The sequence below is a fragment of the Sebastes fasciatus genome, chromosome 8 (genome assembly GCF_043250625.1).
Source record: "Sebastes fasciatus isolate fSebFas1 chromosome 8, fSebFas1.pri, whole genome shotgun sequence".
Taxonomy (NCBI): Eukaryota; Metazoa; Chordata; class Actinopteri; order Perciformes; family Sebastidae; genus Sebastes; species Sebastes fasciatus.
Window position 1 is genome coordinate 29,676,662 of NC_133802.1, and position 22,205 is coordinate 29,698,866.

At 38.8% G+C, this 22,205-nt stretch overlaps 1 protein-coding gene across 1 annotated transcript; it reads left to right on the forward strand.

The window, feature by feature from the left end:
- The first annotated feature begins 735 nt into the window (after window positions 1-735).
- On the forward strand, window positions 736-10,818 carry LOC141773149 (ADP-ribosylation factor-like protein 8A). The gene is made up of 7 exons (XM_074644867.1): window positions 736-1,138; window positions 5,089-5,169; window positions 5,952-6,025; window positions 7,094-7,187; window positions 7,390-7,457; window positions 7,764-7,834; window positions 8,514-10,818. Exons 1-7 carry the CDS (start codon window positions 1,016-1,018, stop codon window positions 8,564-8,566), a joined length of 564 nt encoding a protein of 187 aa, XP_074500968.1. The 5' UTR covers window positions 736-1,015; the 3' UTR covers window positions 8,567-10,818.
- The last annotated feature ends 11,387 nt before the right edge of the window (window positions 10,819-22,205 follow it).

Genomic DNA, 22,205 nt, shown 5'->3' on the forward strand with positions numbered 1-22,205 from the left:
CGTTCTCGCTCCACCTCGCGTTCATGCGCGCACACTACACACTGCAGAAGACTTTGTAGCTCTGAGAATATCTAGTAAATGTACAGTGGATGTTTGTGCAGGAATAAATGCTGCAGCTCCTCCAGACCAACAGAGGTTTCCCATGTCTTGTGAAGTGACGGGGCTCCGCAGCGAGAAACGTTATCGTCTCCAATCAGAACTCGACCGGGTGCCGGTGTCTCCCTGTTCACTCCGGCTGCGGTCGGGAGACAATAACGTTTCTTTTCCTGAGGCTTTCCGGAGGCTGAAGCAGCGGGGCTGAAGCAGGAAAAGCCAACACTAGGATCAGCGGTGATTCATGGAGAGACCTTCGTCTGGTCAGCTAACATTACTGCCAAGCAGGTGAAATATAGAGTGATATTGTGGTTTTAGCTGACGTGTGTCGCCTCACTGTTTTGAGCGATGCTCGTTCATGTCTATGTAGAGCGAGCACAAGCGCGAGCCCGACGCTGACTTTCGTTGACTTAACGGCCACAGGTGTCGCTGTTAACAAGCATTTCTGGAATAATTGCTGAAATTACAAATAGTCCCTTTAAGTTAAAATGTTTAAAAAAATAACCATCATTCATTTCTATATAATTGTTTTGTCAAAGACACAGGGAGCCACTGGAGAGGGGCTAAAGAGCTGCAGGTCGCTGACCCCTGGACTAACCTCTGCAGGTGTTTTATTTTGAAAGGCTGTACCGGATGTGTTGTGCTGTCTCTCTGTGTGCTACTTTTTATGGAGCTGGTCGGTAAAAGGCGTCGCTAGTAAACATCACAAGAAAGCCGAAAACACTCTGCGGACATCACAAACCTGAAAACACCGACTCATCACCTCCTCTCTCCGGTTCACACAGAGCCCGCCGGTGCTGCTGTAACCGTCCGTGGTTGTCACGGTAACTGTTGTCAAGGGTCTGTCGGGGCGTTAGCCAGCTAGCATAGCCACCTAGCCACATTAGCATTAGCGTTAGCATCAGACGACACAGACAGAGAGATGATAGCGCTAATCAACAAGCTGCTGGACTGGTTCAAGGCGCTCTTCTGGAAGGAGGAGATGGAGCTGACCCTGGTGGGGCTGCAGTATTCCGGGAAGACGACCTTCGTCAATGTGATAGCAGTAAGTGATGAAGCTAACGTGATGCTAACGAGCCAGCTGTCAGTTAGCATCTGGCTGCATCCATTGTTATCCTGCAGAGGTGAGGTCAGCTCAGCGAGCTGCTGTGAGTCAATGTGAGTGTAAATCACATTACAGTGTTAGCCAGCTAGTGTTGGTCACTGAGGATGAGATTAACATAACATATTCCTTTATTAGTCTCACAGTGTTCAGCAGCAAAGGGTGCAAAAAAACAAGATCCATCAGCTAACACAGTAAAAAAAAAGAGCTAAACAAAATATGAACCATTTAAATAGAAGGAAGTATAAAAATAGGAGTAGTATATACAGTATTGACAATATTCAGACTATTAACACAATTGCACAAGTGGAAAATGATATTGCACAGTGAGAATGAAATGATATTCCACCTGGAAATATCAGGTATGTGTGATTCCACTATCAGATAACACATCTCAGTTATATAGATATATTGATTTTATCATGATTGTGTCATGCATAAATAATATGCCCAGCCCAAACGGGCTTACAAGACACCATTATTTAGAAAATAAAGAAAAAGACAAAGGCAGCAACCAGAGTAGCAGCATAAATAACAAATAATACCAAAAAAATAAACCATCCTTAAATAAGATTAAGATCAGATATTCCTTTTATTTGTCCCACAGTGTACAGCAGCAAAGGGGATATATAGTGCAAAAAACAAGATGCATCAGTAAAAACAAAAAGCAAGATACAACAGTAAAAAAAAATATGAACAATTTAAATAGAAGGAAGTATAAAAATAGGAGCAGTTTATACAGTATTGACAATAAACAGACTATTAACAAAATTGCACAAGTGGAAAATGATATTGCACAGTGAGAATGAAATGAATGAATGACTTTATTTCGAACATTAAAATAAATAAAAACAGATACAAAATAATAACAAACAAAACAAGAGTAATAGTGTCCGAAAAGGAGTAGGTAGAAGTAAAACTTATATTCCCTACCCCTTTCTCACTTCTCCTCTAATAACTCATATATCATAGAATGATAATATAATATAATATATAAACTATCCCAGATTTATTTACATTCCAAATTTAATATATGAATAGCATCCCAAGTTTATTTACAACCCACATATCCATCCGGAGTTAAAAAGTAGACGTAAACCAACCCTTAACGCAACCCTTATCACAACTCTTCCTCAACCATATACCTCCCAAAAATATCTTTTTTGTATAGCTTTTTAAAGTGATTTATGGATGAATGAATGAATGAAATTCCACCTGAAAATATCAGGTTATTGTCAGTTGTTTTGGTGTGTAAGTGGTCTACTGGGAGCAGTGGAAGGAAGGACCTGAGATTATGTTACTGTTGAACATCAGCACCGGCTGTAGATGTGTCATTTAAAAATGAGCACAGCTGCTTTCATATCTGCACCGGTGGATGTTCTGAATCTCCACCATGAATGTTTTTACCAGAATGGAAGGCCGTTTTTTGGGGGATGTTAACCCCTCAGCCCTGGTGCTGTTAGCAGGGCCGGAGGAAGGGTTCGTAGGTCTGGTTTGAGAGGATCGATCCTGTCGGAGTGACCTTCCCTCTCCGGTCGCACCAGCCTCTCAAACATCAGCTGACACTCAGCATCCTGTTCCTCCCATGTTCATTTTTGAGTGATCCACTAACATAGATTTTCCTTTTCCTCCAAAAATATATTGTTTTGCAAGTTTGGGCATTTCCTTCCTTTTTTGGAAGGCGGACATCAGTATTTCGGATTTTGGATAATAATATATTGCCCAACATTAAAGGTTCCATATCATGCTAATTTTCAGGTTCATACTTGTATTTTGTGTTTCTACTAGAACATGTTTACATGCTGTAATGTTAAAAAAAAACTTTATTTTCCTCATACCGTCTGCTTGAATATACCTGTATTTACCCTCCGTCTGAAACGCTCCGTTTTAGTGCATTTCAACAGAATTGCAACAGAATTGCGTTGCTAGGCAACAGTTTGGGTCCATGTTTACTTCCTGTCAGCTGATGTCATTCACATACACTGCAACCAGGAAATAAACAGGGACACAATTAGAATGTTTACGTTTAAAACCGTGTAATGGTCTAAATATTGTGTATTTATGACATCACAAATGGACAGAAATCCTAACGGCTTGTTTAAAACGCACAATTTCTGAATACGGGCTGTGTGTATTTGTCTGTATATTGAGCGCTTCTATACTTTCACAGTATTTACAAAGCACTTAAACCTGCTTTATAATATAAAATACATGTAACTCTTACTTTTTACAATATGGGACCTTTCAAAGGTGCTTCTGATAACATTCAGCCACTAATGTAGACTAACGGTGTTTCGTACACTATTCCCCCTTCAGCGCCACGCCAGGCAGCACTTCTCTGTTGTTAAGAGCCAGACAAGCATGTTTGTGTGCTCATTCTCCAGGGGGATTATTCATTAGACAGTCTACACTTTGATTGATGTTTTTCGGTCCAATAGTTTTTGAGAAAAGTGTGGGAAAAGTAACGCCTCCACCTGTGGACAGAAGATCATTAAGCTTAACGGTGTTTTCCCTGTAGAGCGCACAACATGATTTCGATGGCAATTATTGAACATTTTAAAGTCAAAATATTTGATTGATATAATAAATGTTAACTTTATTGACCTTTCCTTTTTTTTTTTGACCATTCAAGTCAGCCCTAGATGTGACATTTTGGGATCTCTTGAATCTGGCTTTTAAGATTTATGACCAAGACACAGAGGAGGATGTTTTTCACTTTGGAAAAAATAAACTTGTAGCTATAGAGAGTTGTTTTATTGGTCACTTTATGCCTTTTTATTAGAGCATTGACAGCAGAGAGATGACAGGAAACGAGGGGAGGGAGAGATGGATAATGGCGTGCCTGGCTGGACCATGAATGTATAATTAGAACTGGATACAGGGCCTCAAGATGGCACCTATTCAGCCCAAGAGGATCGCTCGTCTGGCACATATACCAATCTTCCTGGTTTTCTTCCGGGGTATGCGGCCCACTGAATATGCTCAGTACTGTTTCTCCCACTGGCTTACGCACTTTGTATTGTGATGATGTCACAGATGGTTAAATCGCTTTTCTCAGCTTGAGGAACGTTTTACAAATACACCCATGGGCTGTATGCTGTAAGCCTGTACCGTGGTGGATGTATTAACGTCTCTGTTCCCAAACAACCGGCTATCGGCCAGTAGCTAGTAGTGCTAGTAGCATGACATCTACAGAATTGAATGTGGTTGTAGGCTATTTACTAACACGCAGGGCAAAATCACAGGACACAACTTCTTATACGTCCATGGTCTGTGGTCTATTGTTCATCCATTTTGGATCCTTGACATGAAAAATTTGAGATTGCGCTCAAAATCTGTGTGCTGGATTTTTCTAACTTTCCATTTGTGTCCATTGCTCACTTCAAGCTACTTTGGGAAGCAGCTGAGCAAAAAAGGTTAATAAATAAGTAAGTAATTAAATAGTTATAATAGTATGCATTTTTATTGTTCAACACAGGACATTTCAGTAGAGACATTAAATATGACAATAGAATAGAAATAATTTAGTTTTACTTTTGTACGGCACTTTATAGGCCGACGTTTTACTGGTGTCCGGTAGTCGCTTTCAGTCCAAAATGGCGGAAGTCTAGCTCTGCTGCTGGGCGCTGACGTTGCAATGGAACAAAGTATTGACTTTCACTTCTTATCAATAGACGTTCTTTGGTCTTATTATACCTCCATGGTCTGGACTGGAACTCGGGACGCTGTGGCTGCCGTCTTGACCCCTAACTCACCCGGACAGCCCTACCGTTGGCATTTCTGTACTGACATTGAATGCTACCTTACGACATCCAAATCAATACAGTATATATGTGATCAGCTAAAATCTGCCAATAAGAGTGTCTTTGTGTGTGTGTGTGTGTGTGTTACAGTCTGGCCAGTTCAGCGAAGACATGATTCCTACAGTTGGATTCAACATGAGGAAGATCACCAAGGGCAACGTCACCATCAAGGTTGGTAGTTCCATTCCTCTGCTGCCTGTCTATACACACTCTTATATAATAATATAATACATATACTATACAAATCTCCCAGAACTGCGTATTTAATGTGTTTCATTTTTCTTTCTTTTGTGAAGCACTTTGAGCTACTTCTCTTGTATGAACATTGCTGTGTAGATAAAGTTCTATAACGAAAACCTAGAAATTAGGTAGTAGTATAAGGAGCCCTTTTTTATGGAGAATGGACCCTGCCAAAATAAAAAATAAATAAATGACTCAATAAATAAATATATCCTTAAATATGAAAAAATGTATATATTTAAAAATGTATAAAAATAAAAACAAATAAATAAAAATAGTAAATAAATAAGGGAATTAATACAAAGATACATAAATAAAGAAGCAAATTAAAACAAAAATATAAATATATGTCACATTTTATTAATTAATTAATGGATATATTTATTTTGAATATTATTTTATATATTTTTAAATATATTTATTTTTTTTACAGTTAAGGATATATTTATTTATTGAGTCATTTATTTATTTATTCATTTATTTTTGATTTTGGCAGGTTCAGTCCTCCATACTTTTTTACTGCACATAAATAAAGACCACAAGCAAAAAGAAAATTAACAAATGTATCATTTTTATTTTAGAAAAGACCAAACAGATTTTCTTAGTATCAGTTTGGTCTCTTTTATTTAATCATTATTCAGTTAATTATGTTTTAACGATGACCTTTTACTCATTGCATTCTCTAACTGTGTCCTCTCTCTCTGTGTCTGTAGTTGTGGGATATCGGCGGTCAGCCTCGGTTCAGGAGCATGTGGGAGCGTTACTGTCGAGGAGTCAGCGCTATCGTGTAAGTCCTGGTTTCCTAAACGGTGGCTACTCTCCCCTTAAACGGGTCGCTGGGATGTCTCAGCTGGGTCCAAACATGGCAGGAGCTCCGGAGACATTAATGAGACAGGAGAGGATAGTCATGCTAGTTTGTTCAAGAACTGGAGGACAGAACTTGGACAAAATAAAAAATCAATCAATAAATAAATAAATGACTCAACAAATAAATAAATATGTCTTTAAATGAAGCAAAAATAACATTAATAATAAATGTAGCCATTGATTAAAATTTGAATTTAATTAAAATGTGACATAAATTTATATTTGTTTTTATTTATTTATCTTTGTATTAATTCCCTTATATATTTACTCTTCTGTTTAATTTTATTTATTTATGTATTTATTTTTATTAATTTAAAAAGATTTTACATGTAGGTTTTATTATTGATTTTTGCATTGATTTTTTATTTATTTTATATTTTTTAATATTTAAGCATTGATTTATTTATTTCTGCACGATTTTCCCTATATATAATATAAAATATATATAATATTTTTGATACATTTAATGACATATTTATTTATCGAGTCTTTCATTTATTTATTGTTTTATTTTTTATTTTGGCAGGTTCCGTCCTCCATACAGCTCATCCATTTAATCTAACATTTGAAGGTTTTTACTGGTCGAATACCATCGTAGAATCCTAGAATTTGATCATGAGAAAGAAGCGGAATACCGTCCTGTAGTCTTGTTGTGTCATATTACTCCAGTTGTCTTGGTGAGATGGGACGAGAAAGCTGCAGGGTAAACGGGTCAGATTTATGTAACAAAGTTGGTTTGCATGTCTAGCTGAGATGATAGTAAAAGTGATCCTGATGGGCTGTGAGCTTTTTCTACAACTTCGGTTTGGTTTTTAGTCCAGTTCAGCAGGACAGAGCATGATATGATTGGAGGGCCACATAAACTGAACCAATAGCATTTTCTGATTCAGTGCTAAAATGACAGAAACTGTTATTTAAATGAACCTTTTTCTATCACTTTTTTGAATGAACGTACAGATGTTTTCATAGTTTTTTTTCCCTGTTGTAGCTACATGGTGGACGCAGCAGATCCAGAGAAGATTGAAGCCTCCAAGAACGAACTCCACAACCTGCTGGACAAACCGCAGCTGCAGGGAATTCCTGTAAGAACACAACAAACCAGATCCTGATCCTGAGCAGAACCGAGCACTTCCAATTAGCCAGAACTAAGTTAACTAATACACTGGACTGGACCAGATGAAACTGACGGAAACGAACGAGACCCAACTGAACCTGACCAAAACCCTCTGATTTGACTGACAGCTGTTATATTCTCTGATGTGTACTCCTCCTGTGTGTCTGCAGGTTCTGGTTCTGGGCAATAAGAGGGACCTACCAGGAGCTCTGGATGAGAAGGAGCTCATAGAGAGGATGTAAGTCTCAGTGCTGGCTCACACCTGATGCCATGGGCGCCGGAAGTAGGGGGGCCCCCCCACTTACCGGCCCTTAAGGTCGCGAATCAAATCAAATGCCCCTATATTGCAAACACGGTAAACACCATAAAAAAAGACGTTTCAGTTATTCCCAGAAAAAGACTTTGTTTGGACTTTACTGCTGACTGTAGATAAACAGCCAACCAACATACTTTCTATAGATTATTGTTGCTGCATGAAGAACATATTCATATGTTGAGTTTTCATTTTAATTAATTGATTGATTGATTGTGTGTTTTTAATCAGGAACCTGTCGGCCATCCAGGACAGAGAGATCTGCTGTTACTCCATCTCCTGCAAGGAGAAAGACAACATCGGTACGACACAAACACACACACACATTAATACTGTTATACTAGGTCCCTGGTTGACATAACAAATATACATTCCCAACCCAAGGTTGTGTTCAGACCGATATCGGCACTGTGTGAAAAAACATCCTCATTCATTTCAATGAGGCCACTGCATGGGTATAACTTGGCGGCCAGCTTTCAGGTCTGAACCCTGACCCAGGATCAACTGCAGAGTAACGCAACGTAAGGGGTGAAATGCAAAGGAAAGGAAAATCGTGCATAAATAAATAATTAAATGCATAAATACATAAATAAATACATACATTCAAAAATAAATATGAAATAAATTAAAACATATAAATGCAAAAATAAATAAAGAATAAATGCAAAAATAAATTAATACATTTAAAAATTAATAAAAATAAATACATAAGTAAATAAAAGGGAAAATTAAACAAAAGAGTGAATAAATTTATTTATTGATTGATTTAGTTTGGATTTTGTGAGGTTCCCTCCTCCATATACCTGAGGGTCCTGACCCAGTGGAATGACCCCTAGTAGTCTGATGAAGACTATTTTCAAAATGAAAACACACACAGTTACACTTTACTATTAGTTCACCTTTTTCTTTTCTTTCACTCTCTCTGTGTCTCTGTCTTCTGTTTGTCTCTGTTTCTGTCCACACATCTGTCTCTCTCTGCAGACATCACTCTTCAGTGGTTGATCCAACACTCCCGGACTAAGAGGAGTTCCTGAGAACAGACACGTCCCCCAACAGAACAGGCCATGCCCACCTGTCCTAACACACACTTGCTCTTTGATCAACCCCCCACCCATAACCTCCCAACTATCCCTCCTCCATCTACCCCATCCTCATATTAATACCTCCTGTCCCCTACACCTCGGGATGCACTGATACTTCGTTTTTGTTATTTATTGAATAAAGTATCAAAGCAGGAAGATCGTGTCAAACACCAAACCAAAGCCTCCGGATCAACTTCCTGTTTGCTCCTGTAGAAAAACAACCTCCGATCAGCTCTTGTCAGGGTTATAAAATTATGACTTACCTGGAATATATCACACATTTTCTGGGATTTCTTGCCATAAATGAAACGTCGTCTTGTCGGCGTGTTGCTCCCGTGGTTTAACAGTTGCTTAGAAGCATTAATGAGATTTGGAGAAGGCAAGGCGTCTTTGCGTCATGCTTCCGTGACTATCGATTCCTCTATTGATACTTTGCGACAGCAACGCATGCACAATGACGCATACGCACACTTTATCATGTTTCAGTTTGTTTGGGACCGGAGCAATGGCGGAGAGAGAAAAAAATGCGCACCACATTATGGTGCGTTCAGGCTCTATTCAGTACAAATGAGTATTGGGCGAAGGTTAATTCTAATGTTACCATGATGTGTTCAAATGTAATCTTGTAAAATGTAGTTTTTGGTGAGAAACTTGAATGAATCCAGATGTTTGAAGGAGATGTTTTCACAGCAATATATAAAATAGATACTAGAGAGGGAATTATGACCTGTTTAACTTCCTAACACTAGCTCTAAGCAGCTTATAATACATCATTAAAACTACTTATTGATTAGAAGCTACTACTTGATTTGGAGAAGGCGTCTTTGTTTTCAGCACATACAGTTGACATGCTAGCAGGTATTTTTCTCCGGAAACAGGAGCAGATTTTGGCGAGAATTCCCAGGAAATACTGGGATCTCAATTCCTGACATTCAACTCTAGTTAGTTCATTTCACTGATGGCTGACGTGCTTCTCTGCAGGGTGTTTCACAGGTTACACTACAGAAGTTTACGGCTTTATTTTAACAATAGTTAACGGGTCATTTCACCCAAATTACAGAACAGGAACATTAGTTATCGGGAATATTTCCCCGCTAAAAGATACTCCCTGAAAAAACAGTCACCAGTCCGTGGATTATCAAAAAGAAAAAAAAACATCTGCGTGGATAGAAGAGAGGAAATGTGGGTTTTTTTGTGATTTGGGTGAACTGACATTTAGTGTTTGATACTGGCAACAGAAAAGTGGTTTAAGTGCATCATTACAGATCCACACAACAGCCTCCATTACAATCTGCATTTATAAAATGGTTGGGATCCTATACTCGACATCTTTGCAGTCATTTTGACTTTTAATCATCAACACAACCTATCAAAATGGGGAGATATAGGCACACATTTGGCTGGAGCCTGTTTTGTGGATCTTCCTCAAGTTTTCCCATGATCCTCCTCTCCCCTCCCCGACCCCCACCTTCATCACCTCTTAGCCAGTAACCACAAATCTGCCTTCATCATTTCGTCTTTCCTCACTTTCCTCCTCTGTTGATTTTCCTCCCTTTCTCCTTCCATTCTTCCCTCTCTAACTCCACATCGTTCATCCATCCATCCACACCTCCCATTATTTCACATTTATATAATCCTGAGAAGCCCCTCTTCCTCCCTCGTCTGTTGTAAACTGCTTGTCCTCTGTATTCCCTCTCTATCCTTCCTTCCTTTCTTATTTTTGGATGTGACCTTCTTTCTCTTTCCTTGTCGCCAAGCCCCGCCCTTCGCCGTCTCTCTCGCTCTCCTGCCGAGCGAGGGATAAAAAACCTTTTTATTGCACTGTTGATTTTGGTTTTGTAAGATATTAATAATGAGAATAATGTTAATAATCTTCTTATTGTGACATAACCTGGTCTGTCCAGATTTAAGGAAGTGTTACTTTAACTGGAGAAGAAGAAATGTTTCTGTTCATATCTCTGTAATAAGCTTTTTATTTCTTATTTGTTTTATATTATTATTTTTTATTGTTTTTTTTTTTGTTTTTTTTACTTCATAAGTCTACTCTGGATGTAAGCCAGAGTTCAGTGTTTTCTGCTCTGAGACGTCTGCTGATTGGACCTGGGGTGTCACGTGATCAATTGCACATCATGTCGGATAAAATGGAGCGATGTAATTAATTAATCGTTGAAACTCCCACATATTAAATGTTTATTTTAAAAATCCATCGATTTAAAAGTTTTCAATTTATTTTCCTCTTTTCATGAGTCATGACACCAGGAGTGTCAACAAAACACATTTTGGATTTGTTTTCTCTTGTTTATGAAAAAACAAAACTAATTTGATAATCTCAACAAAAGATATTCGGCATCTCCAACCTCACGTCCTTCTCACAAAATTAAAAACCTCCTGTTTTAGATTACCAGAAAGTGACAACAGAAATACGGAAGTCTGTGGCTGCCAATATTAAAACTAAATTAGAAATGAAATATGAATTTCTGCCCTTATGATGTATGACGGAATTAATATTGTATAATCAAATTATCATTTTAATGTTTGGAAATGAAAAACTCCATTCAGTGACGATACTTTTCGATGTACTCCTGAGCATTAAACACCGCCATACTGACAATGAAATTGAATGTGAAACTAGCAGAAAATGTGCAACCTAAGCGTGAAAATGAAATAGCAAACTGGACTTTGTATTTAAATTACATCCATAAAAAGCTTCTTTTTCATGGTCATTTTCAAATTTGTAAATTTCAGAAAAAGACCTGGGAGAATCCTTTTATTATGGAAATTCTATTTTCATTAGAAATTAATGACAAAATTAAAATGCAAAAGTTTAAGTTTTTAAACTTTTCAAGTTAAGGTTGCACATTGTCTGAAAATTTGAGAATGTCCTTTTCACGTTTAGTTTCATTACATATAATGTTGGTGTTAAGCTCAGAAGTACACTGACAATTATTTAAATTTTCATTGTGTGCATTTCCAAACATAAAAATGACAATTTTATTTATTTTCTTTTTAATATTGGCAGCCATAGACTTCCACACAAAACGGTGTTTACCGTCTGTATATATGGTAAATCCGATATGATAGGAATTTGGTTTAAGACCAGGATTTGGACTTCGCTGACTGAATGATGCTATACAAGGAAATCTACTCTACCCATTTATTTATCAGTTGGTGCTCATGTAGCTTGTCTCAGTTTACCACCAGTTTATGGTGAATGTGAAGGAATATGTTATTGTTATTTTGGTGTGAATGGTAGCAACAAATTTTCAAGTATTTAAACCTTTAGCTAGCTAGTTAAGTAATTCAATGTAGTGCATCAACTATAGCAAAACAGAACAAGTATTGAAAGCAAGTTTATATTGTTGATTGTCCAAAATATACTATATCCAATAAAGATTGAGAAAGAGCAATGTCAGTGAAAACCAGATCATCCATAGTCCCAAAACATTAGCACGTACCTTCATACAAAGATCGTCATTAGCATTATGCTAATTTTCTTCTTTTTTTTGCAACATCTTGGTCAGCTCTGTTTTATTGGTTCAGATCACGTTCTGACACGTCCTGGTCCTGACAGCAGCCAATCAGACCGCAGAACAAACAGGAAAAGGAAGGAACATTACCTGTCTGTATGTTGTTCTGTATTAAGGGCGGTTTGTTTAAGAGTGATCAAACTGTCAGCAGTGTTTGTGGGAGATTAATTCTGCTTTACACTGTCGGGCCAAACAGGGTCAGCCTGGCATCTAATTGGCCTAAGTACTCCCCCAATTCAAAGTCCATATTTAAACAAGAACGCTTCCAATGTCCAGCTCAGACGTGTTCTTGCTCTGCATATTTTATTGAGGATGCTAAGCCTGCAGCTAAAGATTCTTTTCAGTATCTATGAATCTGTTGAATACTTTGCTGATTAGTTATTTGGTGTATTAAAGGCCCATCACAGGTTCCTGGAGCCAGAGGGGACATCTTCAAAATGCGTGTTTTGTCCAAACAACAGTTCTAAACCCAAAGATATTCAGCTTACTGTCATATAAGACAACAACAAGCAAGGCATATTTTTTCCCTTTTAAAAATGACTCAAAATGAAATGTCTGTTGATTGACTAATCTATTAAATGACTAATTACAACAGCTCTACAGTATACTTTGGAGCAGACTTGTATGAACTTCAGGTAGAAGAGTATTCCCAGGATCCATTTCACATCAACTAGCAGCGATAGCAAAGCACATAATTCAAACCTTCTTCTGAACCTAATTTAGTCTTTAGATTTCAAATATGTGGTCAATTTATCAAGAATAATGCCTACTTGATTTGCTCCAACATTTTTGAAGATGTTAGGGTCTGTAGCAGTGAACAGGTGTGTTGAAGTGAACCACCTGAGCTGTCCCAGTTACAGGGAGAGCATTCTTGAGGTTTAGAACTTCCAAATTTAATTTGCCAAGTTGGAACTCCCAAGAATGCAAAATCGAACTCCCAACGATGTGAGAGCAAACTTTCAACGATGCAAGATTGAACTCCCAAGAATGCAACTTCAAACTCCCAATGATGCAATATCGAACTCCCCAAAGACGCAAGATCAAACTCTCATCAACGCAAGATTTAATTCCCAACAATGTGGATGGGATTCCCAATAACCCAAGATTGTACTCCCAACAACCCAAGATGGAACTCCCTACGACGCGAGATGGAACTCCCAACGATGCAAGATCGAGCTCCCAGCGACGCATGATCGAACTCTCAACGACGCAAGATCTAACTCCCAACAACTCGAGATGGAACTCCCAACAACAACGCAAGATGGAACTCTTAACCAACGCAAGATCAAACTCTTACCAACGCAAGATCGAACTCTCAACAACGCCAGGCGAGATCGAACTCCCAACAATTGATCTTGGCATACTCTTTATTGAGAAAGTCCCTTTCTTCGTCTTGATAGTGGTTTCCACAGCAGAGTCAAACACCTTGTTATGAGTGACTGAATCTTCCAAACAGAAGTGTATATGACTCTAATATTTAGTTGCCAGCAGTGATGCTAAAGCTGCAAAACAGCCCTCTTTAGCCCGGCAGTGGAAAGTTGCTTATTTCTTAACTACCCAGAGCCGTCTATCTGAAGGAGCTGTGTTAATAAGCTAGAAGCACCAGAAGGCCCAGTACTTCCCTGATGAAACACCAGACCACAACATGCACAACTCTTGACTAATTAGACAAGTAACATGGTTTAATTCCAAGAAGTAAAAACTGAATCTCGTTCAGCCTCAAATGGCTGTTTGTTCTCCAGCTGCTCCAGTTTTCAGGTTCTGGTGATTTCTGAACCAGCAAAGAGTTGTTGTCTGACTCAATTCTGATCTACTCGACTCCACTCAATCCACTGTTGATCAGCCAGCACAGTCATTATTATTTATTGATGCCGTTGGACAGCCCAGATTGCAGAGATCATTTCAAAGTCAGCCTGGGCTTTTTGTGATATTTTGATAATATCCAGCAGAGAGAGTTAACAGGAATTCGTGGGGTTTGAAATAGGGATGTTCTGACTCAGCGGTCTAGACCCAAAAAGGTTGCTTCAAACAAACTAGTTTGAAACATACCTAAAGGAAAAAACAGATGAATGGTACAAATGCAGTTAACTTTCGAACACCTTCATGGTGTTGAGCTCAGATGTTCACATGAAACAGACACAAGTAGTTGCATGAAGAGTGAAACAGAGCTTGACACAATTGGCCAAAGGCTGCGTAAAGTCGGCATGATTGTGGGATTGAAGTTTTCGGAATGTTACGCAAATTGTTGGACGTCAGAAATAAGATTTCAGGCGTTGTTCGGTGATCCAACAAGCACTTTGTTTTAAACATAGTGATCCCTTAAGGCCACCAGGCTAGCCCGGTCTCCTAAAAATTACAGAAATGGACAATTATTAAATGATTCGTAGATTTGCTCTACCAATGTTAGCATACGTTAAGCTGGAATTTATTTTCCACAACCGAACCAAGTAGTTTAATTGCATTTTTTTGTTTAGGTTTGTTTCAATTTACCACATTAACCACGTGTATAAAACTGTTTAAAACTGCGATGGTAATCCAGGAGAAAATATTTTTCCCCTCAAAATGTTATTGAGAACGAAGTTAAGTTGTCTTGGAACGTAATTTTGTAGGCGATATGGTTGACCAGGTCGATCCACCCTGCGTCTTTCTAAATGCATTTTTAAGAAAATTAAAAAAAAGCCTTATTTCTTAATTTTTAAAACTATAATTGGGATCACACTGGAAAGCAAAAGGACAGATTTATAGCTGATGTTGAAATGTGTTGTCTCCTGGTTCACCGGCCACTTTGACTAGTTTACCAGCCTGTGAGACGTCTATTAAAGCAGAACGATGCCTTCAGACGACATATGTTGGTATTTTCTGTACTTGTTTATCAACCTTTAAATCTCCCCTGCAGCTCTGTTCTGATTGGCTCTGGTATCTTCTGTTTGCATGCCGAAGGCAGGGATTGTATATCTGTGGGACCTGATGAAGTAAATGGTCATTTTGGTGCAACTTTACCGATAAAATGGCCTTAATCCAGTGTGGCAACCTGAAAAGTAATGCAAGTACACAACATGAAATGTACTAAAAACAGTGCAATAAACCAGACGTATCGATGCTTAAACTGAGTTTAACTTCTCTCTGTCTCACATAATGAATGTGTGCTCACAGTACTTTTCTAACATATGAATACACTGGAATATGGTCAATGTAATGTAATGTAATGTTGGACCAGATTTTTTTATGGCAAATAATCTAGTAACGTCCTGTGAACCTGCACGTACAAACTGAAACTATACAGGATGAGAAATGTTTCATACGGTTAAATTCCTCATCATGAACTGAAGGTTTCTATGGAATCGGCACCAAAATATGACAAAATCCAGACCCAACGTTCAGCTTCACTAAACCATATTGAACCCAATGAAACTGGAAACCTTTGACCTTTGAAAAGATCTTCTTTACAACTAAACCGCTTGTTATTCTTTCACAGACTGCTAGTAAATATACATTTAATATATGTATTATTAGATTGCAATCTTATCTTTTGAATGACCATGGTCATTTTAAAAACAACAATCTGTCGTAAAAAATAAACCAGCTCGGAAAAGGCCGATGGTGAGGACAAACTCACCACAAGTTCCATTTAGTAGCCATTCTGGTGCTTTCAATCGTGACACACAATCTTCTTCAGCAGATGGAGTTTACCCATTTTTGTTTGAATTTAAAATTTTGAGTTTGAACAACCAAAATAAACTAAAAAACAACCTTAAATGTGGAGATTAGTTTAAACTAAAACTGATCAGCAGCGTTGTGACTGGATGTCTCTGGTTTTGTTGCTGATCCTGTAGTTTTGGTGGCGAAAGCGTCGAGGTTTGTACGTGCAGAGTGAACGCGCTGAGACGGTCAGTTTGAACCTGTTTGTACATTATTGTTTGATTCAGTTGATATAATGTGTTTTAATAGAAACATGCTTGTGTATGATACTAATTAAATACTATGGAGAAATGCCTGTGTATGTCGCCGTTTTTTGTCTTTCGTCTCCTGTTTGTTTGTCTCACACCGTTTTCCCCCCGAATGTGTTAAGCGTCTTTGAGATCTATAAAAAGCGCTATATAAGTTTAATCTATTATTATTATTAAACAACATTCCTCATCTTTGTTTTGAATTATTCATCATATGAAATGTATTCTCAATAATTAATGTTTACTTAGAATATTGTTAATATTATTTAGAAAAACAACTTTTTTATTTGAGTCCAAATGATCGAAACCAAAAACACACTTGTTATAGAAAACAACAAAATGGAGATGAAACTGGAAAATCTATCAGTTTGAAAGAAATTTGAATCTTAATATGTGAATTTGTTCTTCTGACCTAAATGGATAATAAAAGGAAAGTTTAGTAGCAGATCATTTATTAATCATGAACATAAAACCTGCAGTCTAACGTAGGCTACGCTGTTGACCTGAGCAGTGTTTGATATATGATATATCATTTCCATTTTAACTATCGACTCCCTGCCAGTTAGAGGCCAGTATTTGCTGTGGTTGAGGAGTATTATATAACAGTCTTTGTTAGATATGTGACACATCAGTTTATACATATTGATTTGATATTGTTTTACAAGTCGTTGCCAGGCATTTACCGTCAATGTCAGCCATTTATCTGTTTTTTTCCCACACTAATTGACTACCCAGAGATACCACGTGATACCAACGTTGTTTTACTATTAGCTCACAAGTCTTGTTAGAAGTGGGAACCGAAGGTCAGATGTCTTCCGCCAAAATTTTAAAATAAAATGATTGATTCACAATTACAATCATTTTCTTTTTGGGAAAAGCCATACTTTTATTCGTCACCTTTCTAAAGGCTCTGTGGATGTATTATTATTTTAAGAATATTCGTCTACATGAAAATGTTATGAATAAGACCTTTAATTTAACATAAAACATTTAAACTGTGGCTCTTGTTTAATACTTTGTATTTTCTGTATTTGTTTTCTGCATTGGAGTTTTTTTTCCATCCAATCAATCAACATTAAAGTGGTTCAGAGCTGCTGAGTGACTGATGAGACAGCAGGGGGCAGCACACACACACACACACACACACACACACACACACACACACACACACAAATACACACACACACACACACACACATACACACACACACACACACACACACACACACATCAGTGTTTCCTCCAGTATGTGTGTGTGGGGTCAGCTCTCGGGTCTGATTCAGACTAATTCGTCTCTTCTTCAGCAGCAGCTGAGCTCAGCAGTTCAATCATCATTACAGACTGACTGAAGGCTTTTAAATATGAATTTAAAACAGCAGCAGTATTCTACAACACTCAATCCACTATTTAGTATTTACAGTCAGGAATCCATTAGTACCAACCATGTCATACTAGCTTGTCGTGAAAGAGGATAAATAACGCTCCAAACTTATGCGAAATTTTGGCGAGAAAAAACTGGCATGGTCATTTTCAAAGGGGTCCCTTGACCTCTGACCTCAAGATATGTGAATGAAAATGGGTTCTCTGGGTACCCACGAGTCTCCCCTTTACAGACATGCCCAATTTATGATAATCACATGCAGTTTGGGGCAAGTCATAGTCAAGTCAGCACACTGACACACTGACAGCTGTTGTTGCCTGTTGGGCTGCAGTTTGTCATGTTATGATTTGAGCATATTTGATATATAATATTTGTCATTATTTTGTGTTAATTGATTTCCAATAATAAATATATACATACATTTGCATAAAGCAGCATATTTGTCCACTCCCATGTTGATAAGAGTATTAAATACTTGACAAATCTCCCTTTAAGGTACATTTTGAACAGATAAAAAATGTGAGATTATTTTGTTATTAAGCATGATTAGATATTTTAATCGATTGACAGCCGTAATAACACACTAAAATATACAACACACAACATTAATCGCACATTAAATACACATTAAGTACAGTACTTCAGTAAGTGTAGTACTCTTGGGTCAGACCATTATATATATTATTATATATCATCATGTTCCAGTATAGTGTAGTGTAATGCTGCTCTGTGAACGGCTGAAGGCCTCCGACATGGCCACTAGAGGAACGTTTTGTCACATCACACCAACAGCTCTCTTATCATTCAGGTTTTTTTGGGGTGGGGGGGTTTAGGTGGCTAATTGACAGTTTAGAGGAGAGAAAAAGAAAAAGCGTGTGGAGCTCAGCTTTCTCAGAGACTCAAAAGCAGACGGACAAAAAAAGAAGTAAAGAAACCGAAAGGAGGAAAAAATAGAAGCTGGTCATTTGGCTTTAACGTGATCGCACTGATAAAACCTCCCTCCGTCTAACTCCATCTATCCATCCTCCGTCCCTCCCTCCTTTTTCCTCTATGTGCTACTTGTCAACAAGTGGGTAAAACTTTTCTTTCATAGTGTGAAGTAAGAGTGTGTGTGTGTGGAGCTACTTTTATACCAATCAACAAAGAAACAGGCCTCAGTGTTTCCTGTCTGCAGTACAAGGTGGTCCCACCAGTGTGTGTGTGTGTGTGTGTGTGTTCGCTCCCAATGAGAGTCAACCTAGCTCTCCATCGGGGACCCCATGCTCGTTGTCATGGCAACAATACCCCCCTCCTCCTCCTCATCCCCACTCACTCCTTCCCTCATCAGTTTTCCCACAGAACAAAACCAACATTGTGCTCCTGGTTTTCAGTGTGTATGTGTGTGTGTGTGTGTGTGTGTGTGTGTGTGTGTGTGTGTGTGTGTGTGTGTGTGTGTGTGTGTGTGTGAGTGTGTGTGAGTGTGTGTGTGTGTGTGTGTGTGTGTGTGTGTGTGAGTGTGTGAGTGTGAGAGTGTGCGTGTGAGACATTCAGGTCAGATTAGTTTGTGTTCATTGAGCTTGTGTTCAGGGAGAAACACACACACACACACACACTCGAAAATACACACTTGTCGCTCTTCATTCACTCACAATGTGCTGCTGATGAGAGGGCTAAATTACACACACACACACACGCACACACACACACACTTGTATACAAGTGGTGCTTCATATTGGTGGGATTCACACGCTGAGCGAGAGGTAGAACACTTCTGTTAAACTTTCACACAGACAGAATCCGTGTTTCCATCAATGTATTTTTATTCGCCTTTCGAAGTATCGCATCAGAAAAGCTGGATGGAAACAAGCAAAATTCAATAAAACTTCCTCATTTACAGAAAACTGTTTTCACTTTCTTGAGGTGTTTTTTGTTGAAAAAGCGTCGATGTGTTGGGCAACGCCCCTCGGCATCGGAAACCAACGCAAAGAGGTATCTTTTAGCGACAGTTTGTGATGAACCGGGCTTTCAACTAACTCCAATGTAAGCCCAGCCGCAGCATCCCATTTAGAGTGAAATAGACCATAAAGCAGGGGATGCTTTAGGGCATGACCACCTTGTGATTGACAGATTGCTTCCACGACGCTGTCCGGTCTGGGAGTTGTCCGTGTTTTTGTCTTACACAACTTTAACTCTTTCACAGCGTGTTTTCAGTTCATCAAAGTTAATTATAAGCTTTTTGGTCGCCTAAAAATGTCTTAATCAGCGTTCGGTTGTACTTAGCTCCACCCTCTCGTGTCACTTCTGGTTGGAAAAAGACAAGATGGCGACGGGCAAAAAAATAAAATGCGACGGGCAAAAACCAACATGACGACAGCCAAATACCAAGATGGCGACGGCCAAATACCAAGATGGCGACAGGCAAATACCAAGATGACGACGGCCAAATACCAAGATGGCAACGGGCAAATACCAAGATGGCGATAGGCAAATACCAAGATGACGATGGCCAAATACCAAGATGGCAACGGGCAAATACCAAGATGACGACGGGCAAATACCAAGATGGATGTATAAAGAGAACTGAATACAGCGTTGGAGGCGAGCTCCCGTTCATTCCTATTGTAGAACAAAATGTAAAAATCTCTTCAGCTTGTGTAAACCACAGACCTTATTTCAGGAGTCTAACTAAAAACCCAGTGACTTCCAGACGAGGGAACAGGAAGTGCTAAAATGCTAACGCATTTCTGGGTTTTAGGACTCATTTCTGTATCTACATCTACAAAAATTCAAGAATAACTAAGTGAGAAGTGGATGTGAAACATACACCCACCTAATGGATAGATGTGGGACTCGAACCTGTGACCTTCCTGTTACGTAACCGCAGCCTGCAGTTGGTTCCCATCCAGTCTGTCCCAGAGACGTTCTCGCATGACCAATGGCGGTCTAGTCGCCTCAGCGTTTGTGTGTGTGTGTGTGTGGCTTCATTAGTGAACAGAGGCGGTCTGTTCAGTAGTTTGTATCAGAGGGGTGAGCTCTCATCACTACTAATGAGAACAACATCACCAGCCTCCTGAAACACTCTGTTCCTCTATCAATCTCTCTCTCTCTGGTTCTACACTTCTCCTCCTGATTCCCCGACACATTTCAGGGCTGAGATCACATTCAAACGGTCCGTTTACTCAAATTATATCAAAATTATTTTTCACTTAACTCAATTATTTATGTTACTTCATTTCCAGCCAGAAAAGAATAAAAAGTAGATTCAATTTTAAGAGTGACAAAAAAGTGACTCAAAGTTATGTGCCAAAGTTTTTGATGTTCTAATGCCGGGTTCAGACTAAACAGTATCGGCCCGATAAAAGCCCGACCCGACAGATGCTGGGCATCAGGAAAGAAAATGTGCGTTGGACGCAACAATTGCTGGTTTTGTCTAGAAATTTTCCGATACCTGAACTTGCAATACTAACTACCTATTCGAATACCTATTCACTCCAGACGCGTGAAATACCGCCGTTTGGTCAGCGCCCATCGCCATCGGACACCGACGCACGGGGTAACCCTCTAGCGTTACTTCTGGACGGACCGGGGATGGCGTGTCAATATACGCTCGTTACATGCACAGTGTCCTTTCAAAATAAACTTCTGTTTTCACAGGAAGTTAGGTTTAAGCAACACAACCACTTCGGTAGAAAGAACGTATATTGCCAAGAAGTGAAAGTCAATTGTTCGTTGCGCTCAACATCAGCGCTACGGTTCCACCATTTTGGACTGAAAGTGACTACCGGACTACATAAAAAGTGCCTTACGAAAGTAAAACAAAATTATTTCTCTGCTGTTGTCATATTCTACCGAAATGGCCTGTGTTGAACAATAAAATATTATAAATATAATAAGTGTTTTTAGTCCAAAATGGCAGCAGCGGCTGTTGTAAAAAAAACACCAGAGTTTAGTCTCTTTGCTTCTATATAAAGAGGAACGATGTTGTTGGTGCTGCAGGTGGAACTGAATCAGAGAAACGGTCAGAGTCGTTCTCTTTCTTTTTTTAGGCCAAATATAAGACAGTTGGTATTATATCTTCTACCCTCCTGTCTATCTTCTGTCTGTCTGTCTTCTGTCCCTCTGCAGGATAGAAAACATCATTTTCCTAACTTCCCTTTAAATTTGTAAATCCCCTTCATGGGTAACCAGGCAAAGACGGGGGGAGAGGAAAGAGGCTCACATCGATTAGAAAAGAGTTTGAGTTTCTAAATTAACAGTGTGCGTGTGTGTGTGTTCTTTCTCACACGTGAATTTGGGCTGGTATCCCATGGCGACAGGACAGTAGTGAGGTCATTGATATGCAGCGCAGCAGCTCTCCTGAGGGAAAATCCTCCTCTCCTCTTAGCAGGGAGGAAGGATTCCTTTACACCAGTTCAAACTACATGACAGACAGAAAAAGCTTTAATGAGTTTCTCAAAATCTTTTTTTTTTTTTTTTTTTAACATGAAACCAATTATTCCTGTTGTGTGTTTTATCTCATAAAAGGTTAATTCAGTGTTTTGGCCTTGATGTGGCGGCTGCAGCCAAAATCTGAGTCAATTAAAGGCAGAGTGGGCGATCTTTAGAAACTAGCAAGAGTACATTCGATTTTTAGAAATGATCCAGCCGAAGAACTGAACCCAGTGTTGCCAACTCTTTTCCAATGAAAGTAGCTAGCATTTTTCAACTTGGACCCTATTTTCCATGTTTTTGTGTTTAAGTGACTAATGAGGACAACA